A 27,928-nucleotide genomic window follows, 5' to 3' on the forward strand; every position below is an offset into this window, starting at 1 on the left:
GCTCTACCATTGAGCTGTGCCTCCAAGTCCCCCATGCGCTTTTAAATCTTGTGTTATTTTGAGACAAGGTCTTGCTAAGTTGCCCAGGCTGACTTCAGACTTGCAGTCCTCTTGCCTCAGCCTACTGGGTAGTTGGTATAACAGGTGTGCCTCCATGCCTGGATCTTTTTTTTTTGACATAGGGTCTTGTTTTTGCTCAGCCTGTCCTTGGACTCCTGGGCTCAAGTGATTCTTCTGCCTTGACCACCTACAAGTAGCTACAGATATGCACCAATGTGCCCGGCTTAAGTGCTGAGTTCTTAACCAGTATGTTAGATTGCTTCTTTATATTCAAGTATGAGTAGGACAAGGTCTTTGATTTCAAGCTGAATCTCGTGACTCATAATTCTTCAGAGCAGATTGGTGTAGCTCTTATGATGACAGTTGCTTCATAACCAGTGATAAAATTCTAAACTTTAGAGATAAATTTCAATTGGCGTATAGTAGTGAGTCGTTTATTTATTTATTCATTGACTAACTGAGCACACACTATGTACCACTATGTTAATTGCTAGAGATATAATGATGAATAAAACACAATAATACCTAGTTCATTAGTTTACACCACAGTGAGGAAGACTTTAATCATATATGTCTGAGATTATATAATTACAAGCCAGATAAGGAATATGGGTCTATGTAGAGGAACTTAATAGAGACTTTGTGGGTAGGGAAGAGTACTAGGAATTGATGCCTTGGTTGAGTTCTTCAGAAGAGGAGGGAGAGAGTATGAGTACCTTGTAAGAGGGAATGGAAGCTGAACCTTCAGTGTAGCTGGAGTAGAAGGCCAAGGGAAGACCTGACAGAACTTTGGCCTTACAGATTTTGGTCTCTCTTTTTTTAAAATATTTATTTATTTTTTTAGTTGTAGTTGGACCCAATACCTTTTATTCCATTCATTTATTTATTTTTTAATGTGGTGCTGAGGATCGAACCCAGGGCCCCATGCATGCTAGGCAAGTGCTCTACTGCTGAACCACAATCCCAGACCCCAGATTTTGGTCTCTTAAATGGTGGAAAGCTGCAGAAGGGTTTCAGGCCAGTGGCTGACAGCAATGTGTTTTGTTCAATTGCTTGTATATCTGTACAGAGAACTAAGTGATGTTGGGGTGCTGAGAAGATTGTTGGAGACCACTTATAGTAGTATACTTGCTCTAATCCTGGTGAGAGATGCAGATAGTCTGTGCTAGGCTGATGGCAGTGGGGTGGTAAGAAATATATGGATCTGAGAAATATTTAAGAGGTAAATTCAACAGTATCCTGATGGATTGGAAATAAGGATGAGGGAGAAAATAGTGTAGAGGATAACTTGTAGTTTTTAGATCATGGGAACTAGACATATTATGGAACCACTTGCTGTGATGGGGAACACTGGCAGGGGACCACTTGGGGTGAGATCATGAATTTGGTTTATTTGTGTGTGCATGGTATTGGGAATTGAACCCAGAGCCTTAATGCATGCTAGGCAAGGGCTCTACCACTGAGCTACACCCTAAGCCCCATGAATTTGGTTTTATATGTTTGATTTCTGGTGTCTTTAAGGTGTCCTTATTTATTATAGAATAGAAAATTGTGACATATGGAGGTTAAAAGGCAATTAATGGTGCCCAGTATTCAAATTAAAGTTTTTATCTTTGCAGTTCAATGACCTTTCCTTTTCATTATACTGAATACATTTAAGGAGTATGGTTATATATAATTTGGAAAATAGATGAGGTTTCACTAAAGCACTTGAATGTGATTTTTTTTTAAGTAGCAAATGGATATTCACCTCTAGGCTGAAAGAAGTCAGCAGTGGAGAGAAAAAGTCTATAAAAATATTTTTCCTTAAGTTTAATAGTACCCTTGGGAATGACCTTTTAGGAATCTCTGTTATAAATAAACAGACGGATTAGATTTCTAGTATCTCCATTACTGAGTGCAATTTTACATGCCTTCTGAAATTTTTTAAAAGTAATTAATTAGTATTAAAAAAAAAAAAAACTGCCAAGGTAAAGTCTGGATGTGCTCATGACGAAAGTTTTTGAAAGACTGCATGGTTGATGTTTCCAAAAGTGTGTGCTGAGAACTACAAGTATCCCTGAGAAATACTATCAGGTGGTCTCTACCTGAATAAATTTTTTCACATATATTTTCCCAACTTGAAAGGTAAGGTTAATTAAGATTTTTTTGAAGCCCCATCATGTTCTCAAAATTTCATTCTTGAAGAATGGGCATTGAGGGGCTAGGGCTGTAGCTCAGTGGTGGAGAGCTTGCCTAGGACACTCGCCTCAGCACCACATAAAAAGAAACAAAATAAAGGCATTCTGTCTATCTACAGCTACAGTTTTTTTTTTTTTTTTTAAATGGGCATTGATTTGATTGTCTAAGCTAACATGTTAATAGGGAGGAGTTTAGCCAAAGTTTACATAATTTGAGGGCTGTTGTTGATATTGCCTAGCTTTTGCTGGTTTTGTTGTTACTGTCATTGCATTATATCCCATTTTCTAAACAAGGATCAGTGGCTGAAAAATAATGATAAATAGTAATGTACAGTTCAAAATTTTGCCATGAAAGTAAGGTGCACTTAAAGCATAAGTATGTGTCAGGATACATAAATATGTTTTCAAATATACTGACCAAAAAGGAAAGTGAAACAATGAGTATCTGAAAGTCAAATTTCACTCTGTCAATAATGTTGGGAGTCGCCCTGGCTCGGCTCCGAAGACTAACTTCCCCATCCCCCAAGAAGAGCCGTCCAGTGGTGAGCCCTGCTGGCTCACATGATCCTGCCATCCAATGGTGAGCCCTGCTGGCTCACATGATCCTGCCATCCAATGGTGAGCCCTGCTGGCTCACAAGATCCTTACCCACCGATCATAAAGCACCCCAGCCAACTGTCAAACCGTTCAACCATTAAACTGTCATTAACTGTCATACCACCCCTGGCTCTATAAATATGCAGAGCTGTTCCTCAATAAATGGGCATTTTCTCCGACGGCAAACCTTGATCGTTCTTTCATTGGTGCCGAAACCCGGAAGCCTCGCTGCTTGAGGGCCCCTTCTCTCAAGGCTTGCTGTCCTCGTCCACTCTTTCGAGTGCTGCTACTCACACAACACTGGCTCTTCAGTAGGTGAGTTCCCCTATTGGGTATCCAACTTCAGACGGACTACGCAGGGGCTTTGACCATGATCATCCAGCAAACCTCTGACGTCCAATCTGGAGGAGAGAATGCACCCCACCACAACCTTTACGGTCACGGTGGACTCTCTGGAACCTGGTTCATGAGCGGGAGGTCCTGAGGGGTGGAAGAACAGGCACTCTTCTCTCTCACACACTTTCTCTCTCTCTCTTTCTCTCTCTTAACCACCCTTGTCCGTCTCCTGACCTATGGGGGCCTCTTCTTCCCTCCCTGCAGACTCCCCTTTATTAAATTCTGCACACAAGATTGGCCTTACTATCAAAGACAATCAAAGTCAATGGCCCCCAGGAGGATCCCTAGATCCCGAAATTCTCAGATATCTGTTTAACTTCTGTGAGCTCTCGAAAAAGTGGAAGGAGTTCCTCTATGTTGAGGCTTTTTCTCTTCTTCATTCTCACCCTGGCCTATCTGGCAGATGAACACCCTCCCTACCGACCTCCCCTGTCCGTTCCGTCTAGCCCCTCAGGTGCTCCCCCTGACTCGGCTGACACCTTTAGTTCCCCCCAAACTAGGTCCCGCCCCTAGTCCCACAAACCATGGCCCCTTTAAGAGAGGTTGCTGGACCTGAGGGCATTATCCGGGTACATGTCCCATTCTCTATGAATGACCTCATGCAACTCGAGAGAAAGTTGGGCTCATTGACCACAGAAGGGAGTTTCAGTGGGTCCTCCAGGCTTATAGCCTCACTTATGTGTTATTGGCTAATACTCTCCTTCTTGAGGAACGTACCAGAGTCTGGGAACTTGCCAGAGCCCATGAGGATGAAACTCACTGAGTTAATCCCAATCACCCTCCAGGGCCACTTGCTGCCCCAGATCAAACTCCCGACTGGGATTATAATACACAAGCTGGCATACAGAGTAGGGACCGATTCTCCGCATGTATTATTGCTGGGCTCAAAAAAGCGGCATGTAAGGCCGTCAATTTCCAAAAATTACAAGAGACCCCATTGGAATTTCTGGATTGGCTTACAAAAGCCCTTCAGCACTAACCTAGATCCCGAAACCCCAGATGGCCGTCAGGTCCTTATGACATATTTCCTCTTGCAGAGCTACCCTGACATCTGGGCCAAACTAAAACTCGAACATGGCCCTGCCACCCCCCAGACTGAGAAATTTCAGATGCTCGCCCAGGCCCTGCAGGGTGCTTCCTCGGGTCGCCGCCCATCACCGAAACCTCTCCCCCCCCACCCCCACCCCCCGTGCCTGCTTCAAGTGTGGCAAGGAGGGACATTGGGCCAGGGCATGCCCCGCACCATGCACTCTGCGTACTCCATGCCCTAAATGTCAACAACAAGGTCACTGGGGCTCTGACTGTCCTAGATCCCATAGTAGGCCTATGGCCAGGGAACCCTCTGACCTTCTGGGCATGGCAATCGATTAACGGTGCCTTGGGTCCTTGTCCCCGGCCATAACGATCAATAAACAGGAACCCAGGGTGCGGATTCAGGTGGATGGACGCAAGGTTGACTTTCTCCTTGACACCAGGGCTACCTTCTCAGTCCTGACAGAATTCTGGGGGCAAACAGTGCCATCCACCTCTCCTATTGTCAGGGTAATAGGAGGAAAGACCATCTATCCAAGAAAGACTCCCCTATTACTCTGTTCCATAGACAACTTCCCATTCTCTCAGACGTTCCTAGTTATGCCCCAATGTCCAGTTCCTTTGCTCGGCCGAGATATTCTCTCTAAATTCAATACAACAATCAATATACAGGCTCCTGGCATCAGTCAGGCCCCAGAATCTGCCTGTTCATCTTTTCTGGCCCTTTTGGCAGAAGACTAGCCATTCTGCTCCTCTTGTGAGGCTGACATGAAATACCATACTAACCTGGTTGACCCGATTGTATGGGATACCCACACCCCCTCCACTGTTTCCTGCCCACCAGTTAACATTCATCTCAAAGATCCTAACACCTTCCCAAATCAGGCTCCTGTCAACAAAAGCTCTTCTGGGCCTACAACCTATTATTCAGGTCCTTCTTAGCAAGGGGTACCTCCGTCCTGCTCATTCCCCTTACAATACTCCCATACTAGTGGTAAAAAAGCCCAATGGGTCCTACCTACAACTCATCAACCCCTCCGTTAGGCCCATACATCCTTTGGTTCCCAACCCATACACTCTACTGTCTCAGATTCCCCACACTGCCACCCACTTCTCCATCATAGATTTAAAGGATATCTTTTTGCCTTTAACCTGGACTGTCCTTCCTCAGGGATTTCGAGATAGTTGACACCTCTTTGGACAAATCCTGGCCTCCGACCTCCAATCTTTTCACCCCCAGTGCCCCGAATCCACCCTCTTGCAATATGTTGATTATCGTCCGGCAAATCTCTTTGCCCACCTGCGGGGAGGAAAGCACCCCACCACAGCCTTTAAGGCTACGGTGGCCCTCAGGGACTCCTTCCTTGGGCAGATTCGAAAGTCCTAGTCCTCTCACCTTAAGACTTGGCCGCTAGAGAGACACTTACCCTCCCCTTCCTCTCCCCTCTTTCCGGCCCTGGGAGTATCCGGCCTCTCCAGGAGGGGTCCCGAAAAGCCTTGGCCAAGGTCTCCCACGGCTCTGGCTCCGTCCAGGACAAGAGCTTCAACTGTCAGGATTCAGTGATGACCAATCTCTGCAGCTCAAACCTGCCACTTAGGCACTCCTGATTTTTTTGCTCTAGCGGGGACGCCCCTTTTGCCAATAAACCAGTTTCCTCCTTCTCTGCATCCTCTTCCCTCCTCCTTACGTGGGTAATGTGTCTTCTCTGCCAGTCGACTCTCCCCTACAATGCCTCTTGGATCAAATATAGCACCCAGGCCTGGCCCACTTATCCCTTAGACAACCAAAGCAGATGGCCCCTTTTTGGGTCCCTGGATCCCTCCATTCTAAGGGATCTCTTCCAGGCTTTCTTCTTGCTCTGATCCAATCCTGCTCTCTGTACCCCTTGCAAACCTCTACAAATTCTTTTAGCCTGTCCAAAGGGCGCTCAACAGATGACACAGTTCTCCTACTTAATTTCTTGGCCTTAAAGGGATATCAGGCCTCTCCACAAAAGGCTCAAATAGCATGTATCTAGGGTTCTCTATCTCTCAAGGGAAAAAGGCCATTACAGTAGACAGAAAATAGCTTATTGTGTCTATACCTACACCAAAAACCAAAGATGACTCTCCTTCTTGGGTTTGGCTGGGTACTTCAGGGCCTGGATTACTTTTGAATTTCTCCCTCCTCGCCAGGCCGCTATATAATCTAGCCAAGGGCCCCCAAGATGAACCCCCTACCCTCAGCGGTAGGGAAGCCCTTTACAAAAAGACCCTCCTCTGGGCACCCGCACTGCATCTCCCTGACCTCTCCCAACCCTTCACCCTCTATGTACATGAAAAACAGGGACAAAGTCTGGGCGTTCTGGGTCAGGAATATGGCCCCACATTTGCACTAGTGGTCTACTTATCCAAACAGTTCGACCCCACCATCAGGGGCTGGCCCCCATGCCTCAGAGCCCTAGCAGCAGCCCATGACCTCCAGAAAGAAGCACACAAGCTTACCTTTGGCTCCCCACTAACCATCTCATCTCCTCACCATCTAAAGGATTTCCTCACTTACAAGGGGCTACAGTCACTTCCTCCTTCCAGGGTTCTAAACCCTGCCTCCCTCCTCCCATCTTCTCCCTCACAAGATCCCGTCCATAAATGCCTAGAGGTATTAGAGACGATTTTACCCTGCCCTGCCACCATTTCTGAGGGACCCCTGCCCTCTTCAGACCTCGTCTGGTTCTCAGATGGTAGCTCCTTTATACATGAAGGGGTTAAAGTGGAAGGATATGCTGTCGTTTCCCTCTCATCCATCATAGAGGCGAAACCTCTCCCACCCAATACCACCAACCAACAAACTGAACTCATAGCTGCCACAAGGGCATGTGAGCTAGCGGAGGAAAAAACCCTCTGCCTATATACAGATTCCAAATACGTTTTCCATATCCTGATCTCCCACGCAGCCATTTGGAAAAAAAGGGGGGCTACCACCAGAGGGATGGCAGTCATTAATTCCACACTTATTTCTGGTCTACTACGAGCCTCCAGGCTGCCTTCCCAACTGGGAATAATCCATTGCAAGACTCACCAAACTGACTCCTTCCTTACTACTAGGGGGAATCCCAAGGCCTATCAAGCGGCTCGATCAACCGCCCTATAGAGCTTTACCTCCTCTCTGCTACTCTTCATTACCACTGGGGATCGGCCCAAAGATCCCCAACAGCTCTTCCAGTTTCTTCACTCTCTATTCCATTCTAGTCCACAGAGTCTCACTAACTTTCCTTCACTCCTTTTTCACCCTTTCCCCATGCGATAAGACCCTCCTACAACAGATCACTTCTGCTTGTCAGATCTGCCAGAGAACCAATACCAATACTCCATTAAAACCTAAACCTTTCCCTTCTCATCAGGCCCATGGTCATACCCCAGCTGCAGACTGGCAGATTGATTTCACCAACATGCCCCGAGTAAAAAACAAGCCTTTCCCACTTCTAACAAGCAGGCCTCCATGGTAGTTGACTCACATAATCCCCGTTTTGGGATGCCCACTTCTATCCAATCAGACAATGGCCCAGAATTCACCTCACAGGTAACTCAGGGACTGGCTCACATGCTATCACTCCCTTGGCATTTCCATTGCCCTTACCGCCCCCAGGCTTCTGGAAAGGTTGAAAGGACCAATTGGTCCCTTAAAGAGACCCTCACCAAGCTCACCAAGCTCACTGGGTAAAGGTGCTCCCCTTGCTCTCCCCTTGCTTTATTGCACATTAGAAGGCTTCTTTGGCAAGGCTCTAATCTCTCACCTTATGAAGTCATGTATGGCCATCCCCTCGTTCCTCCCAGATTGCCTACAGAACCCCTACCCATCTCCTAAACCTATGACCTGCCCCTCCTCTTCCATCTACGCTCTGAACTCTGGCGCTATCAAGACTGGCTCCTTCCTGACCTCAGTCTCTTTCAAAACCCTACCTCCTTAACACCTGGTCAACTTGTTTACTATTGCCCACCAGGGAAAAGCCCCCTCTAAAACCAAAACGGGAGGGTCCTTCTCAGGTGACTATGTGCACTCCCTTGGCGGTCAAACTCAAGCTATCTAATAACCAACTTACCCCGTGGATTCACATTGCCAGGCTTAAGCCTGGCACTCCTACACCAGAAGAGCCAACGATTGTCACCTGTCATTAAGTACTCTTCTCATCCCCCCCCACAAGATCTCCTCAAGCTCTGCCTCTCCCATGTCTCTGTTCTTAGCCCAATTTCCGTAATGGGTTCTGCTAATGCTCCCCCTCATTTCTGGCCCCTCTTGGGTCCTCTCTTTGCCCTACATTAAAGGCAAGTGACCCTAAGGGCCCCCTCCAGCCAGACCCCCTTCTTTTCCTTACAGACCCCCTACTTGCTTGGATCTGGCCGGTAGTGGGACCGTTGTGTGTTGTCCTTCTGACAAACCACTTAGGTGTCCAGAGCATGGTGACCCCTGAATAAGGGTGATCATAAGAGAGCACTTTACCAGTTGCCTTTTGGGCCTAAGGAGGAACATGTGTGTTTTGTTTACCCTCCTAGTTTTAGAATTAAAAGTATCAGTAGAATTTCAAGTATCAGTATTTAAAGTTGAGGTGTTTCACATAAAACCTGGAGAGATCTGACTGCTCTCAAAGGGAAATATGGTAACAATGGGCCACCGTCCTCCCTTGGCCGCCTTCAAGAAAAGCAAAGAGAGAAGCAAGCTGGTACACCCAGTTAGGAGAAAATTTGAAGAGCAGCCTTAATAGAGAGGGGAGGGAGCTAGATTGTACTAGGAATGAAGAGTGGAATTGAGGGTGTTAGGTGCAGGACAGGATGGTCTTCAGGTCATGCCAAACAAAGTTAGCTGCAGGATGACCTGTCTTCTCAAACCCTCTGTCTGGTTCTTTATCACCTATTTGCTTCAAGCCCAAATGCCCAAGTCCCCACTCAAGGCTGAACACTTAACCCTCCCTTGTGCCAACAAGGCAGCTTGCAGACCCAGAGACCCCATTAGATTTGGGCTCTAAAAACTCCCTGTGCCTGTTCCTTCCGTTTATCATAAAGTTCATTCAGATTCAGGAGGGTAAAATTTCGAATCAAGCTTTTAACCAGCTTCTCCTCAGGAATTACCAACTCCTGGCTACTGATGATACTCCAGTCGAGACCTATGCCGAATGGGGACTGACATCATCATGGATCTGTGGTGGCAAGGAACCTTCGTTGATACGGTCTTCTCTGCCCTCCTGTGGGGGCTTCTTACTTCTCTCCTCTCTTTTTCCCACACCAACCCATCTCAGCAGGAAGCAGCCAGAATGAGTCGATGCCCACTCTCATTTAATAACAAAGAGGGGGGAATGTTGGGAGTCGCCCCCGGCTCCAAAAACTAACTTCCCCATCCCCCAAAAAGAGCCGTCCAATGATGAGCCCTGCTGGCTCACATGATCCTGCCATCCAATGGTGAGCCCTGCTGGCTCACATGATCCTTACCCACCAATCAGAAAGCACCCCAGCCAACTGTCAAAACGTTCAACCATTAACCTGTCATAACTGTCAAACCGCCCTAGGCTCTATAAATATGCAGAGCTGTTCCTCAATAGACAGGCATTTTCTCCGACGGCAAGTCTTGATCATTCTTTCAAGTAACCTATTCCCCAGTATCCTGTGGTTATTTTATTGTGGAACTTTCTCTATCAGTGGCACCCCAAAAGCATATGTGTCATTTTCAAAGAACAGTGGCCTCTATGGTGAACCAGTTTTTTCTATAATAAATATAAAATACCACTTTATAGTATAAAGTTAATTAATTTTGTTACTGAAGGCAGAAATGAGGCCAAGATCTCAAAAACATTAAAATAGAATGTATTCTCTACAGTAAAAAGGGGTTCAAGGCACAATATTAATAAGAAGCTAGTCACAATTTGTTCTGCCAAGAGAAAGCAGAAGACTATTAACATAATTCTTGTATTTAATAGTGCTGGTATGACATGATATTAATAGCAAGCACACAGAAGAGCTCTTCCTATCACATTTGTGTGTTCTGGCATTTTTCTTTATGGTTAGACAGCACCATTAATGCAGAGTGTGAATTGTTTTTGACCTATGTGTGGTGCAAAGGAGGGAAGTGAGCCTGACAGCATTTTATTTTTGTCACCAAGAACTCCATGTTATTGAAGAAGAGAATTAAATTTTAGTTAGCATAATTTTGTAACCTCTGATAGAGATTGGAAAAGTATAGTGAGAACAATGCTCATAGAGTGCCAGTGCTGTGGGCTGCAGGGAGGGTGTTGCTATGCAGGTGAATGGCTTGGTTGGAAGGCCATCCCACTCACCCTCATTCAGAGAACAGTTGGTGGGGAACAGTGGGCCTTCTAACCCTGATTCAGTGTTGAGGGAGATAATAAGTTGATCAAATTATAGGCACCAAGTGTGTTTTCCAGCCTGTCTGTGATGAAGTAGGCTCAGTGTGTGCAACTACTTTTCCACATTAAGATTTCCTGCCTCTCAAGGGAGAAGTGCACACAGGAGTTCTAAACCCATGAGATTTCAGAGAAATTCCTGCACGACACTGATGGCACCATTAAAACCAACTTTTTCTGATTTCAGATGTCTTCAAATAGCATTGCTCACTGGTAGTTCTATCTTGAGTAGCCAGAACTGATCACTCGGGGAAGAAAACAAGATGATTTTTAGTTTTCAGGATAAAATATCAATGTGACAAGATAATCTTTTTGAAATATCAATGCCTTTTTTTTTTTTTTTTTTTTTTTGTTCCTGATATTTCTTTTACCTTTGGCCCTTCTCAGTACCTGCTCAAGCTAGGTATTCTGTGCCCTTGCTTCAGGGAAGGGACATGCTGTGACAGCAGAAAGAGGTGAGAAGAAGTTCATTTTTGTCTTTTTGAGTTTTAAAAGCCTGGGATGTAGTGGGGGAACAGAAGAAACTTGGCCCAGACTGCATAACATAAGGACAGAGCTTTTACTTGATAGAAGAAAAATAATTCCCTGCACTAGTGTAGGGGCAGAGGAAAAGTCAGGAAGATATAGGAGTGACAGAGTGAGCACAGTGGTAGAGTGCTTGCCTCGGCACTTAACACTACATGTAAGGCACTAGGTTCGATCCTCAGCACCACATAAAACACACACTAATTAATTAATTAATTAATTAAAGGTATTGTGTCCAACTACAACTAAAAATTGAAAAAAATCTCTTTATTAATCTTTGTTCATATACTATGCAAACTTCCACAATTTTCTTCTGTTATAGTTAAAGCTTCGTCCTGGGATTTCATAAACTGACTTCCAGACCACTCATGTATAATCGAATCAAGCCTTTATTGAAGCACACCAGTGGCGGCTGACCAGAACATAAAGCTATTCCCCTGATCAGCCCCAAACAATTGCAAGGGCACTCCTATAAGACTGAAAACCGCAAAAGGGATGTTCTGGGGTCTAGCCGATGCAAGCAAGCCAGGTTACAGAAGCTGGAGAGTGCAGTCAAGCTGTGGGAAGCCTAACCAGTCACAGTTAGCCCAGTCACCCCAGGTACAGAAACAGAGCCATGTTACCCTAGTTACAGAAACAATACCCCATTAGGTAGTTCCGTGTTCTTAAAGGTTTCTATAGCAAAAGGAAAAGAACATCTTGCCCCAGTCCTGACCCTTCTACTTGGCATGGTGGTTTTACAGGATGAAGTCATAAAATAAAATGGAGTCACATTTGCTTCTACTATCACACTTCAGGCATATATAATTTAGTGATTATATATAGATTTATATATAAAGAGTTTATTCATTGTTTTACAAATAATATTACACTCTCTTCTGTGCCTTTTTCCTTTCAACTAGTACTCCATGAAAATCTCTAAACTTTTAAGCTTTTATTTGATGCTATTTGTTACAAACTTCTTTTGTAGTTGTTAAAAGTTGAGATGCCATTTTCCTGGGTGAAAGTATCTTTTTTAATTAAAAAATTTTTTTTCTGTATACATTGCTGGGGATTGAACCCAGAGCCTTATGCTTGCTATGTAAGTGCTCTACCACTGAGCTATACACCTAACCTCTAAAAAATATTCTTAATTGTAGTAAAAAACATAAGTTTGTCATTGCAACCTTTTTTTTTCTTTCCCCCAAGAGACACTATCTTTCTAGGCTGGCTCCAAACTCCTGGATGCAAGTGATTCTCTTCCTTCAGCCTCCTGAGTAGCTGACCCTACAGGTGTGCACCACCACACCTGGCAACCATTTCTAAGTGTGCATTTGGATCATGTTCAATATACTCATATTGCTGTGTATCAGATCTCCAGAAATTTTTTATCTTGTAAAATGGAAGCCCTATACCCATAGAATAAGTAACTCTCCATTTTCCCATCCCAAGTTCATGGGCCACATTCTACTTTCTTTCTATCAAGCTTGACTACTTTAGATACCTCACATAAGTGGAATCATACCGTGTTTGTCTTTTGTGATCAACTTGTTTCACTTGGCATAATGTCCTTGAGGTTCACCCATGTTATAGCATGTATCAAAATTTCTTTCCTTTTAAAGGCTGAATTATATTCCATTGTATATGTATATACCATATTTTATCTGCCACTTTTCAGTGAATAGACATTTAGGTTGCTCACACCTCTTGGCGGTGTTTCTAGGTTTTTGTCACAATGTTGATTGCAGTAAACATTCTATACATTTGTCCTTATATTCTTTTATTGCTCTGAGGGTCAGATATGGAGTTACTGGATAAAGGGAGTATATATTTACATTTTATAAACTTTGCAAGATTAAAATATTGAACAATTACTTTTCAAAAATATAGTAGTATCCTGGGACAGTGGCACACACCTGTAATCCCAGTGACTTGGGAGGTTGAGGCATGAGAATTGCACCAAGACCAGCCTCAGCAATTTAGTGAGACCCTGTCTCCAAATAAAATACCAGGAAAATAAAAAGCCAGCAGCAATTTGTATTTGTACCTTTGGTGTTTGAAAGCAACAGAATTTGTCTTTATCTAATCCTTTGGACCATTGTTATCAAGGGGGTTGTCAAAACCTTTCTCTAAGAAAAGCATGCCTCTCTTTGGGGAGGGGGCATGTCTATGATCAAGAAAATAAATGTTTCTCTGTATCTTTACACATAAAAAGCCCCTAATTTCATTTTATATGACTCAAGAAGCCTATTGAATAAGGGGAAAGAGACTAATCTGCATTGCCATTACAGTTCTGTGACTACCTGGCATTTACCCTAAAAAGGTGGGATCAGTTGATATAGGCCTTGTCGACAAACCTGACTTCAGCTATATGGTTTGGGGCAATTAACCACCTCTTAGAACTTCATTCTCTTCACTTATAAAGGGTGTGCGTGTGTTAGCTATTGATATTTTTCAAGTGTGTAGTTGACATTTTTATTACATACCATATTTTATTAAAAGCATTGATCAAAAAAGGTATTTTAAGTAAAACAAAAAATTATCAAAAATAGATGATTCCTGGGAAAGGTATAAACACTTAAGAGTAAGGAAAATAAATGCAGTGGCATTGCATATTAGGTTTATTTATATTATCAATACAGGAAAACTGGGCTGGAGTTGTGGCTTAATGGTAGAGTACTTGCTTAGCACATGTGAGGCACTGGGTTCAATCCTCAGCACCTCATAAAAAAATAAAAGGTATTGTGTTCATCTACAACTAAAAAAAAAGAAGAAATGAACTTTTTAAAAATACAGGAAAACTTATGAATTAACTATGTTCAACTAAAGTTTTTCAAATTTTAAATGTTATCTGTACTCTTACATTTTCTTAATTCTGATTTATTCCTGAATTGTACATCTGCTTCTCAGTCATAAAGACCTTTCCTTATTCCTTTCAACATCTTTATTGCATATAATCCACGTTATATAATTCACCAATTTAAAGTTAAATGTTTTTAGCATAGTCAAAGAGATGTATAGCTATCACAATGAGCTTTTTAGAACATTTTCATTATCTCCTCCAAAACCATTCCCTCCTCAACACTATGCAATCATTATTTGTCTTTTTTCAGTAATGGGGATTGAACTCAGGGTTTCATGCAATGGTGGGTAGGTGCTCTACCACTGAGCTACATCCCCAGCTATCCCCACTCCTTTTTTTTGTTTTGTTTTGTTTTTGTGACAGGGTCTCAGTTCAGACACAGCCTCAAACTTGTGATCTTCCTGCCTCAGCTTCCTGAGTCACTAGGATTACTGGTTTATGCCATCGTTCCTGGTTACTTAGCTCTTTTTAAAAATTCTTCGTTGCTAGGGATGGAACCCAAAGCTTTTTTGAATGTGGTAGGCAAATGCTCTACCACTGAGCTATAACCCCAGCCCTTTAAAATTTTATTTTAAGGCTGGGCATGGTGGCACATGCCTGTAATCCTCAGTGAAGTTGAGACAGGAGGATCACAAGTTCAAAGCCAGCCTCAGCAACATCGAGGCATTAAGCAACTCAGTGAGACCCTGTTTCTAATAAAAATACAAAATTGGGCTGGGGATGTGGCTCAGTGGTTGAGTGCCCCTGAATTCAATCTCCGGTACCAAAAAAAAAAAAAAATTATTTTAAAACAGGGTCTTGTTAAATTGTCCAGCCTTCTTTAAACTTGCCATCCTCTTGCCTCAGTCTTCTGAGTAATTGGGATTACAAGTGTGCCCTACCACACCTGGCACTAATCTACTTTTTGTAACTATAGACTTGTCTATACTGGACATTTCATATAAATGGAATCATGCAATATGTTGTCTGTTTTGACTGGCTTATTTCACCTAGTGTTTTCAAGATTTATCCATGTTCTATTATGTATCAGTAATCCATTCCTTTTTATGTCCAAATATTCCATTATATGGATATACCACATTTTTTTTCTACCCATTTTTCATTTGATGGACATTTGAGTTGTTTTCAGCTTTTAGCTAGTATGAGTAATGTTGTGAACATGCATATACAGGTATTTATGTGAACATCTGTTTTCATTTGAAATTGCTGAGTTTTTGGTAAATCGATACTTAGCCTTTTGAAAAACTGCCAGACTGCTTTCCATAGCGATTAGACCATGAGAGTCCAAATTTCTTTACATCCTCTCCAGCATTTATTTATTATATCTTTTTTGATTATTGATATTCTATTGTGTATGAATCTCACTGTTTGCATTTTCCTGATAGCTAAAGGGGTTGAACATTTTTTCATGTGTTTATTGCCATTGTTATTTGAAGAAATGTCTTGTCAAACCTTTTGCCCATTTTAAAGTTCAGTTTTGATCTTTGAGTTATTGATTGGCTTATTGAGTCTTTTATCATTGATTTATAATCGTTTTTTATTTTAAATATAGACCCCTTACCAGATATACAATTTGCAAGTATTTCCTCCAGGTTTCATTTTTTTCAAAATCAAGTATTTTCAAGTCAAAGAAGGGAAGGAAAACTAAAATGCATTAAGTAACCAGTGTGACCAGATTTATACTTAGCTATAGTGATGTCAAAATGTAGAAATGTTCCTGAATTTCAGGACATTGCTATCTTTGGAGATATGAGATTCATATAATAAAAAAATAGTACATAGCAAATCATACAAAATAGTATATAATGTGGTCAAACATTGTGTGAAAAGTAAATTCTAAGTAACCCAGGTCGATAGTCACTGATTTGATGTATGTATTTTGAGTAGTATAAGCAAATGTTAATTATTCACAACAACTTTTTAAAAAGTATTTTCAGTTTGAGTTTGTTTGTGTCACTCTTTCCTGCTGGACTGCAAATGTGGATGCTGTTTTGTTTATCAGTGTGTTCCCAGCACCTGATACCAGGCGCATGTCCAATAAACAATGAATGAATGAGCAAAGATCCATGTGGGATAAAGCTCTCAGGGGATAAGGCACTAATTATGCTTTTCTAGAAAGCTGACTCAAGATGGAAGATATTAGGGTGACAAGAGCAAGAGGCTGATGGGAGCCTTGGATGTCCTTCAGAATTCTGCAGTTAATAAGCTCTGTAGCATTGGTGTTTCTGGTCATATCCCATTTGTGAAATGAGGGGAATACATTGTATTGTCTCCTTTTTAACATTCCAAGCAGCATAAACTTAAAATATTTAGAACCAACTAAAAAAGCATAACCACTAAGTAGAATTGAGTTCACCATCGAGGTTGTGCTAAAAAATACTACTGGCATTTGTGCCTGCCATTTCTGTAAAGTGTGCTAAGAAAATGATATTTCTAGTATTGGACGTATTACAGAGGTATTTACCAAGCAGTATCTTGAACGTTGGGCAGAATGCTGGGATTGAATTATTTTATGTATACGATACCTAATCTATCTTTCAAACACAATTTGAGACAACAATTCAAACTAGTTTGTCCCCTCCACCCCAAGGCAAAAATGGTTCTTAGATGCAATTGAAAGACATTCTATTTATTTTTATCATTTAAACAACCTTAAATTTTTGGCATTTCAGAGATGATAAATCTTTAAAATAGGATTAAAAGAGGAAAAATGGTTCAGTAATGTTCTTTTAACTTAAAGCTCTAAAATCAACAGCTGTTAAATATTAAGATGACTCTCCAGTGTACAGTATTCTAATTTAATCTAAATGGCAAATGCTGTGCTGCATTCCCTCATAAGGAGACATTTATGGGAGGGGTGACACAAACTGTGGGATTTATAGATGAAATCTTGCACTGCTCAGGGAAGCAGGACATAAATCCTTGAGGCTGCTATATTAATGAAATAATAGGCAGTGAAGGAGAATTAGGAAATGGATTTCTTTCAGTTAGTGTCACCAGATAACTTTTTAATAGCTTTGTACAGAAATCATGATCTACCATAATAAAAAGAGAATTCTGTCAGAGTGCTAGTTTTCTTTCAAATGCTTTCTTTTACATTGGAGAAGGATCATCTCTGATAGCTACTATAATTCTTGTGTTTGTATACTTGATGATAAATAAACCAATGACTTTTTTAAAGTTTTCAATGGACCTTTATTTTATTTATTTATATGCAGTGCTGAGAATCAAACCCAGTGCCTCACACATGCTAAGCAAGTGCTCTACCACTGAGCCACAATCCCAGCCGCACCAGTGACTTTTTTGATTGAACCCAGGGGTGCTTTACCCCTGACCACATCCCCAACCCTTTTTAAAATATTTTATTTGGAGACAGGGTATCACTGAGTTGCTTAGGGCCTTGTTAAATTGCTGAGGCTGGCTTTAAACTCAAAATCTTCCTCCCTCAGCCTCCTGAGTCATTGGGATTACAGGCATGGCCACTGTGTCTGGCCCAGTGACATTTTTGTTTGAAGTAAATGTTTTTCCTATTAGGTCCTAAAGTGATTTTATACAAAAGTGTAGCAAATATATGACAAATATAAATAATTCATTCAATATTCATATATAAAATTATGCCACTAACATATTTATTTTAAATTTACACTTGATAAAAAGACTTTGCTTCAGTGTATTTGTTTTCTAGGTGTGGAATTTTATTCTCAGCAATCTCTGTAGCTCTGACAATAGAAAAGCTTTTATTATGTAGATTTTGTTTTGTTTTGCTTTTTGTTTTTGTGGTGCTGTTGACTGAACCTAGGGCCTTCTGCTTGCTAGTCAAGAGTTCTACCACCGAGCTATATCCCCTTTACTTAGTATTTAGAGTTTAAATTATGCTGTATTTGTACTGTTTCTTAAAGAACTCAGCATATTTCCATAGGTAATCTGATTTAACTTAAGAATTATATCTGAGCCAGAATGACCCTTATTTGATCACAAGTGTTTGTATTAATATTCCATTTAAAATCTGCATTCATAATAGTTGAATCTTTAATAATATTTAATTTCTTAAAATACAAATAACTTCTAAAAATTTGTTATACACAGGATTATCTGAACCATCCTCTGTTGCAAGACATGAAGACAGTTTGTTTAAGGATTTATTTCAAGACTATGAAAGATGGGTTCGTCCTGTGGAATACCTGAATGACAAAATAAAAATCAAGTTTGGCCTTGCAATATCTCAATTAGTGGATGTGGTAGGTGTGCATATTATTACATATTCCTTATCACACCAATTTCATGAGAGTCTGTTGTGTGCCTTTCCTCAAGGAACTCCTCAGGAAAAAATAATTATTGTGCCACAGACATAATGTGTTTATATGGTTTTGTATAATTTGGAAATTGTTTTATCTCATTTGGCAATGATAATAAGTTTGTCTTTCACAAATGCAAAGATACTGAAACATTTTATATTAAAGTTTCTCTTTAAATGTGTTAAACATAGATCAAAAAATTTAAGAGGAACAAACAGTTTTAGAATTATATATTCTTAGGTCCAAAAAGTATCTCAACAGGACATTGTCTCAGTATCACACTACAACATTACAGAGACTTTTCCATGTGACATTCACAAGGGAGAATAAGTTTCCTTGATAACTTTCACTGTCCAAGAGATCCTTCCTATTTAAACTAAAAATTCACACTAATTTTTAAGGTAGTTTCTTCTTGTCCTGGTCATGCTAATCATTATTTCCCTGCTATGTTCCCAGAATAGGTCAACATGTGTGTGTGTATATGTATATACATATATATATATGTATTTTTTTCACATATGTATTTTTTAAAATAACATTTATAGATGTGTCATTATTTTCTGATTAGAGAAGTAATGCATGATTTCTGTAGAGTTGGTTTCTTTTTCTTTTTCTTTTGTTTTTGGTGCTGGAACTTGAACCTAGAGGCACTTACCACTCAACTACATCCTCAGCCCTTTCTATTTTTTATTTTGAGAAAAGATCTTACTAAGTTGCCGAGACTTATCTTCAACTTGTGTTCCTCTGCCTCAGCCTCCCCAGTTGCTGGGATTACAGACATATATCACTGCACACAGTTTATAGAGAATTTTTAAAGTGCAAAAGATACAAATGAAATATATTCTAATTCTACCACCCAGAGATGACTAATGTTAACCTGTTAGGTTGTTTTAGACAGTTTTATTTATTTATTTATTTATTTTTTGTGTGTGTATGATACAATTAGAATATTTTTAGATACGATTTTGATTGCTGACTTTTTCCCTACTATAATGGCTACATGAGATTCCTTTTTAAAAATCCATTCTCCTATTGTTAGCAGATTATTGTTCAGTTTTTTTATTGTAAATAACAATGATGATGTTTGTACACAAATATCTGAATTTCTCCTTTTCTTAAGAAAGGCAGTTAGTCAGGAGTTGGAGGTGTAGCTCAGTGGTACAGTGTTTGTTCATCAAGGCCCTGGGTTTGATTCCTAGCATGATGATATATGTCACCTAGTTGCTTCCAGAGAAATCAGTGAATACATATGACCCTTTGCTAGATGGTATGGGGAGATATTAAATAAAGATAGGAAAGTAGGAAGTAAGATAAAGTGGGGCTTGCTCTCAAAGATCTTTCTTTCTGGTTGAGGCCATTGTAGAGTCACTTCAGAATACTGAAGTACTAAATCATGATGGCATGAATAGCTGGGACTTCAGATCTATCATGATGATTGAGATTATCAAAGAAGGCAGGATAGAGGAGGTGCCAGTTGAGCTGGCCTTATAGTCAGCTGACATGGAAGAGAGTAAAAATACTTTAATAAGAAGGAACAATGGGGCTGGGATTGTGGCTCAGCGATAGAGCGCTCGCCTAGCTCGGGGCGGGGGGGGGGGACCCGGGTTTGATTCTCAGCACCACATTAAAATAAATAAATAAATAAATAAAGGCTTTGAGTTGTGTCCATCTACAAAAAAGATATTCTCTCTCTCTCTCTAAAATAAATAAATAAATAAAGGAACAATGGGCTGGGGTTGTGGCTCAGTGGCTCAGTGGTAGAGCATTTGCCTATCATGTATGAGGCAATGGGTTTGATTCTCAGCACCACAAATAAATAAAATAAAGGTCCATCAACGACTAAAAATATTTTTAAAAAGAAGGAACAGTATAATCATAGCTTTGTCAGTGATACTGAGCCTTTTTGTGGAGCTGTTTAGATCAGATTAATGTTGGGAGCCCTGCTACATAGGAAAATGGTGTGACTGAATGGCTGAGCAGGTGAGGAGTGATCCCTGCATACCACCTTGCCTTTGTTTCTGCCATTTCTTCTGCTTGATGATTTTTTCCTTCTGGCATGAGGCATTTATTCCTCAAGGTCAATGCACTGTCAGACCCTTTGTGAAATTTTCCCAGACTCCAAGACAGTCTGGTCCTCTGGTAGTCTCCTGCCCTTTGATATAGTGCCCACTCCACCACTGGTGCTTGTGTGCTCTGCAGAGCAGGGCTAGCTTTATTCCTGTGTCCAACCCCGAGTCTGGCACATGGTAAATGCTGAATGGGTGAGAGATCCAACAGGCACTAGATATGGCAAAAGCAGTTCTCTAGAAGATCAGTGAGTAACATACATGGTTTTGAAGAAACTTGAGAGACAAGTTAGGTCACATAGAGGGGATAATAGAACTTGACCACTGAATGTGGAAGGAGGTATCACTTTTTTTTTTTTTGTACCAGGGATTAAACCTAGGGCGGTTGACCACTGAGACAGGTCCCCAGCCCTTTTTTGTATTTTATTTAGAAACAGGGTCTCGACGAGTTGCTGAGGCTGGCTTTAAACTCTCGATCCTCCTGCCTCAGCCTCCTGAGCCACTAGGATTACAGGCATGTGCCGCCTTGCCAGGCCAGGTGGCATATTTTGAACCCTAGGTGCCTAGAGTGGAAGAGGAACAGAAACCTGAAAGATTGCTATGGGAGTATGGCAGAGGGGATGATGACTTTGTGATCTGAGGTGTTCATTCCAAAGAAAATGTTCACTAGCCCTGGGGAAGTCAAGAACAGCTCTGAGGTGAAAGAGAGACTAAGGATATCAATTTGGAATTGCGGGCTGTGGATGAGTGTTGAAACTTTGGTTAGTTTTTAAAGCTAGTGAAGAAAAGTAGGAACCTGATCCTTGAGGAACATTTGTAGAAAGTGGTAAAATTAACCACAGCAGTGCATGGCTATAATTCCAGCAACACGGGATGCTGAGGGAGGATAATTACAAGTTAAAGGCCAGCCTGAACAGCTTAGCAAGACCTTGTCTCAAAATAAAAAAAAATATAAAGGACTGGGGATGTGGCTCAATGGTAGAGCACCCCTTTTAAATCTTCAGTACTGTAAGAAGAAAAAAAAGAATAAAGTTAGTCCAGTAGAGAAGTTGGAATGTCAGTGACTACAAGAGGGTCTGGAGTCATAGAAGATGAGGGTGACTGGTCCTGGGGTTGAAAACAGAAAGTTCATTGAATTGCTTCTAAGTGCTTTTATGATCCTTTCATCATTGGGGTCTCTCAATTCTATAATCATGCTGGTAGCTCTCCCTTGAACTTTCTGTAGATTTCTACCTTATTTCCTACATGTTATCCTGCTCTTTATGTATTTATTTTTTATTTATTTATTTTTCAGTACCAGAGGTTGAACCCAGGGGTGCCTAACCACTGAGCTCCATCCCCGGCCCTTTTTAGTTTTCTATTTTGAGACAGGTTCTCCCAAAGTTGCTGAGGCTGGCTTTCACTTGGGATCCTCCTGCTTCAACCTCTTAGAGTCGCTGGGATTACAGGCGTGTGCCACTGTGCCTGCTTGTTTTTAAAAATATCTCCATGTTTATTTGTTTGTTTTAATATTATATTTTTATGATCAGGTTAAGAAACTATTACCACTTAAACTTCTGATATGCTTACATGTAGTTTAATCTTCTCCACTTATTTTGTGTTTTCCTCCTGGGTATTGTCCACACTTGTCCTCACTCAGTTTCATTTTGTTGCATCCTCCCTCTGCAGAGCACATTATAGATGCTCAGGAGATACCTGCAGCCACATTAAATTAGGATGCATCCCCTATGGTAATGGGTTAGCTGCCTCATCTTTGAGGCTAGTTGCAAATTTATGGATTATTATTTAAAAAAATTTTAGTTATAGATGGACACATTTATTTATTTTTATATTGTGCTGAAGATTGAACGTAGTGCCCCACACATGCTAGGCTAGCACTTTGCCACTGAGCTACAACCTCAACTCCTTATGAATTATTTTTTAATCTGCATTATGGGTAGTTGAAAATACCAAGGTTTGATTGGGTTCTAATCAGAGAGCAAAATATGTGCTCACATTTCTAGAAAAAGGGTTCATTCATCACTTTTAAAGATGACCTACTGCCCTATAGCATCATAAGAATTATATTTACCAGAACTTTCCTAAATATAAATACCTCTGTTTAGAACTTTTGTGGAACAGGCATATTCTCATACTGGGATTAGCAGTTATTCTGGATGGTGTGTGACTTTGGGGTGGGCAGTAGAGCTGGTGGGATAAAGTTTAGATTTAGGAGATTCAAATTTTAGAATTGGTTCTATCACTGACTAGTGTGATTTTAGGTAAGTCACTTCACTGGGCCAGTTTCTATACCTGGAGTATGAAGGAAGGAATTACAGTAGATGAGGTCTCTAGGTCCTCTCCAGCTCTTTCTGTTGTTGTGTTCTGTTGCTTTTGGATGGTGCTGAGGATTGAACTCAGGGCCTTGTGTATGCCAGTCTACCACTGAGCTACATCCCTACCCCTGAACTCTTGTGTTTTAATTAAAGAAAATTGCTCTTGGGAACTACATCTTAAGATGGATGGCTATGCTGATTCCTAGCAATCATTCCTCCTATGTGTGGATGTCACACAGCTGCTTTTGTCCCTAGGGATGTGCTTCCTTCAAGTCTCCTCCTGCTGTTGGGATAGAATAGGGAAAGGGTAACCTTCAGCTACCTGAGCTATTTACACTGTATTCTCTCCCCAGCTGCCTCTCTTCGCTGTGGCTCTCTTTGCTTAGCCTCATATCCTATACATAGTGTACTTGTGGTTGTTGATTATGGTGAATTTGGCTTGTTCATTTGACTCCATGAAATTTCAGTAAAACTTGGTAGGAGAAAATATCACTTTAATTAGGCCTTGAAAATTTGGGGAAGGGCTGGCACAGCAAAGATTTGACAGCTGGAGGAATAAGTGACAAGTCTTAAGGACCCCAGGTTCTCTAGAAAAGTAAGACCTAAAGGCTTTGTGAAATGCTTAGACATCCGTATTTTTTTTTACATAGCAGACCCACAGGGAAGTTCAAATTCTTGCCCACAAGGAATAGTCCCTTGACAATGTACAGAAATGCCATGTCTCACTAATCCTAAGATGCATGCTTTTCCATATTTTGCCATCTCTGAACTAGAGTATATCTTATAATTAATGACAGCTTGCAATTCATTGATAGCTTCTCTTCCTTTTGGTGCTAAGCAAATAGAATAATGCTATGTATCTTAGATTCTGTCTTAAATTTGAGGAAATTATAGTAGTTGATACCATGAATGTTAAATCTAAAAATGCCAATGGTATGCTTTAAGGTAGTTTATCTGAAGTACAGAGTATGTTGAAAGGAATAATGTGAAATTAGGCTGGAAAAGAATACTAATTTTCTAGAGAACCAGAGTGATAAGCAGAATGTCAATTCTATATGGAGGATATTTGTATAAAAACATAACGCTTCTTATTTTATTTAAAGAATTGCTTCTATAATTGCAATAATCTTATTTAAATTTTTATTCACAGGATGAGAAAAATCAGTTAATGACAACAAATGTCTGGTTGAAACAGGTATGTATAACATTCAAATGGGCGTCCAGCTAGAAGCTGGCACCACCAATTACCACAGGGCTTACAGCACAAAGGGACATGAATATGTGGTCTTGGTGAATTGGCCGAATACAGAAAAATGACAGTAGATGAATTCTTATGTTGAATCAGTTAATATTTTTCAAGTTAAATACTTGTTAATTAGTTAATATTTTTCAAGTGCCTTCTATGTGTCAGGCTCTGTGCTGGGCACTGGGGAAACTTTAGTGAACAAAACAAACTCCAAAATCCTTGCCTTCATGGAATTTCATTCTAGTGGGAGGAAAAGGAACAAGTACCTTAGAAGCTGATGAGCTTGGAGAACACATTGGGAAAGAGGTTAGGGAATGTTAAGGACTATACTAATAAGCAGAATGTTCAGAGAAAATGTCACCTGGAAGGCAAAGTTTGAACAAAGACTTGGAGGAGAAGAAGAAAGCCCTGTGGGTGCCTGGGGAGGAACATTCCAGGTGGAGGGACCAGTAAGTGCAAAGGCCCTGAGGCTGGGATGTGTCTCACTTAAAGGAGTAGCAAGGCCAGTGTGGCTAGAAATGAGTGAGACATGGTGAGGGGTAAGTAATGGGAGACTAATGGAATAGTGGCTCATAGCGCACTGCAAGGATGTTGGCTTTAACTCTGAGATGGGAGTGGACAAGAATGTAATACGTTATTTTTACATAGAGTGCCTTTTATATGAAGGTCCCCATTTTACTGGGCTACCATACGTATGCCCTCAATAGTTTGATGAGTGCTTCCCTTTTGTTTATTCCACCATTCCTAATTCTTATGCCTATTACCAACATCCCTAACCTGAAACTCCTAAAAAGCAGATGTGCCTTTCTTGGCATGTGACTCTTACCTTGATATGATCACAGAAGTGTTACTACATGGAGGCTGATATGGTGTTTAAATATGCGGAATGTGTAATAAATCCAAATCCCCTTTGCACAGACCAGTCCAGCCAAATTGAGTAACGATACAGTTGGGAAAAGAGAATGTTTCCTCTGAACCTTGGGGGCCCATGGCTTCAAGTCCTGGGCATGGTCAGTTGGTGGGAGAAGAGGTGCTGCATGGAGCCATGAGTGCATCAGCTTTGGTTGTCTCCTGTGTCTCATGAGGACCATGAGCCCTGAGTCCATAGCCAGAGCCACTACCTAGAAGTTGGGCTTCAGTGCCCACATCAAAGAGATGGAGTTGAGTTTTCTGTATTGGGGGCAAAGATGATTTCATGTCTAAAATTTCAGGACTTGACAAAGAGTATAATTTTCACTATTATTTGGTTTGGAATTGAGGCAGATTTCTTCATTTTAAAGGAATGGACAGATGTAAAATTAAGATGGAACCCTGATGACTATGGTGGAATAAAAGTTATACGTGTTCCTTCAGACTCCCTCTGGACCCCAGACATTGTTTTGTTTGATAAGTAAGTTGTATTCTAAATGCCATTTTATATTTTTGAAAGAAAACGTGTATTACTATCAGGCAGCAGTCATTTGTTCCCCTTTGAAAATCATTCAGCTATATATGACTAGATTTTATGTTCCTTTGTTTCTTAAACCTACTAAGAGGTTCTGTGACTCCTCCTTTTTTTCTTGTGTGTACTATTTTTTATCATAAAAGTGTTCTCTGATTTCTGAAATTTGAAAAAGGTTTGGGAAGTACAGGAAGGTGTAAGGAATGGGGGAAATTAGACATAACCACAGTTATTGGCTTACACATATGGTGAACTTCCATGTGTCTGGAATGTGCTAGTAAATGCCTTATGTGCTTTATGTAATTTGATTCTCACAATAACCTCATGCATTAAATGGAGGCCTAGGGTAGTTACACCTTATTTAAGATCACACAGCTCTCACGTAGTCGGGTAGGGCTTCACACCAAAGCAGTGTGACATTCCTATTTATCCTCCACATATTTGGCAGATTTCCAGATTTTGGGGTCTGTTTTTTAGTTTTGGTCACATATTATGTTCAAAAGCATCCTTCTAATTTTGTTTAAATACTGTATTGTCATTTTCCTGTGATAAGGAATATTGGGTTAATTATTAACCCATCTTTATAGGCATCCTGCCTAGGTATATTTGGAGGATTTTTTTAATTGGGGGGAGAGGAAAATTTTGGGTACCAGTTTCATTTCTTATTCTAGGACCATTCTGGGGAAAATCAGGAAATTTGTGCTCATTCTAAAGTACTTTGTCTTATTTGCAAAAAGGCATTTGACACAATGCTGTGTAAAAATAATCTTTTGAAACTTTTGACCTCCCTTTTTTCTTTCCACATATTTTTTTATTGGTGCACCTCCATGTTTCTTGATAGAGAAGGGTAAACAAGCTTGAGGTAAGGTGCTACAACCTTCTTTAATTACTCTCAGTAATTAAAGACTTTTTTATACCACACATAGATATATTACAGAGTACTGTATAAAAGATACATAAATCTGAAGATAAACACAATTTTGAAACAAATCGTGTGTTGGGGTACAGCTTCTTACTAGGCTTCTTCAGCATAGGAGTTTACTTGTGGGAGAGCCCAACAAGCACTGCTGTCTTCCAGGGCTGTGCCCAGGGGGAGCATTCTTTTCCTGGTACCGTGGAAAATGTCCAGTGTTTGTGGTGGAGAAGAAAGAACTCCATGTGGGGAGTCTAGGAATGTGAATTCAGGTTCTGGCTCTGTGCATGTCCTGTGTATAAATAGCCTGATTCTATTTTGTGTGTAAAGTGAGGTTCTTTCAACCGCTAAAATTGCAAAATGAAAAGTATGGATTTTTCAGTCCTGGAAAACATGTAGAAGTTGTTCAGTTCCAGTAAGGTCAGATGTTTAAGGAAGATCTCTAGAGCAGCGTCCCCTATGTACAGCAGGTATATATGAAGGGTAGTAATTTAAAAATATTTCATGCTGTCAGTTATAGGCTTTCTTTTATTTTTGGCTTATACAGTGCATGATTGAGTTGTATTTTCTGTTTTGTTACTGAACATGTTTGTATTTTAGTGCAGATGGACGTTTTGAAGGGGCCAGTACAAAAACAGTTGTCAGGTACAATGGCACTGTCACCTGGACACAGCCAGCAAACTACAAAAGTTCCTGTACTATTGATGTCACATTTTTCCCATTTGATCTCCAAAACTGTTCCATGAAATTTGGCTCTTGGACGTACGATGGATCTCAGGTTGATATAATCCTAGAGGACCAAGATGTAGACAAGACAGATTTTTTTGATAATGGAGAATGGGAAATTGTGAGTGCAGCGGGGAGCAAAGGAAACAGAACTGACAGCTGCTGCTGGTACCCCTACATCACTTACTCCTTTGTAATTAAGCGACTGCCTCTCTTTTATACCTTGTTCCTTATTATACCCTGTATTGGGCTCTCATTTCTGACAGTAGTTGTCTTCTATCTTCCTTCAAATGAAGGTGAAAAGATTAGTCTGTGCACTTCGGTCCTTGTCTCTCTGACTGTCTTCCTTCTGGTTATTGAAGAGATCATACCCTCCTCTTCTAAAGTAATACCTCTGATTGGAGAGTACCTGGTGTTCACCATGATTTTTGTGACCCTATCAATTATGGTGACTGTCTTCGCCATTAACATTCACCATCGCTCTTCCTCAACACACAACGCTATGGCACCCTGGGTCCGCAAGATATTTCTTCACAAGCTTCCCAAACTGCTTTGCATGAGAAGTCACGTAGACAGGTACTTCACTCAAAGAAAGGAAACCGAGAGTGGTAGTGAACCAAAATCTTCAAGAAACACGTTGGAAGCTGCACTTGATTCTATTCGCTACATTACAAGACATGTCATGAAGGAGAATGATGTCCGTGAGGTCTGTGACATGTGTTTATGAATGCAGTTCTGCTTGGATTCTAAGAGGGGACTGTAATGATTCAGCATGACCATTAAGGCTAAGCATAGACTGAGGGATACATTGCTATTTTTTTAAAAAAAATCTTATGGTCTGGGGGTGTAGCTCAGCAGTAGAGTGCTTGCCTACTGCTGTGCAAGACCCTGGGTTTAATCCCCAT

The 27,928-nt window shown here is 40.8% G+C and overlaps 1 protein-coding gene across 3 annotated transcripts in view; it reads left to right on the forward strand.

Moving 5' to 3' along the window:
* Positions 1–27,928, forward strand: part of Chrna5 (cholinergic receptor nicotinic alpha 5 subunit) — a 40,808-nt gene that overhangs the window by 9,038 nt on the left and 3,842 nt on the right. Inside the window, exons 1-6 of one of the 3 annotated variants that reach the window (XM_046427863.2) lie at positions 2,899–3,152; positions 11,042–11,109; positions 18,108–18,259; positions 23,848–23,892; positions 25,224–25,333; positions 26,898–27,729. In XM_046427863.2, the coding sequence (XP_046283819.1) occupies positions 23,866–23,892; positions 25,224–25,333; positions 26,898–27,729 (969 nt within the window). In that variant the 5' untranslated portion in view covers positions 2,899–3,152; positions 11,042–11,109; positions 18,108–18,259; positions 23,848–23,865. Of the gene's footprint in view, positions 1–2,898; positions 3,153–11,041; positions 11,110–18,107; positions 18,260–23,847; positions 23,893–25,223; positions 25,334–26,897; positions 27,730–27,928 lie in introns of those variants that run through there. The other 2 variants (XM_046427864.2, XM_046427862.2) reach the window with 2 other exon arrangements.

This window comes from Marmota monax, unplaced genomic scaffold (assembly GCF_021218885.2).
Source record: "Marmota monax isolate L192 unplaced genomic scaffold, Marmota_monax_Labrador192_F-V1.1 WCK01_AAM20220418_F8-fsc00111, whole genome shotgun sequence".
Lineage (NCBI taxonomy): Eukaryota > Metazoa > Chordata > Mammalia > Rodentia > Sciuridae > Marmota > Marmota monax.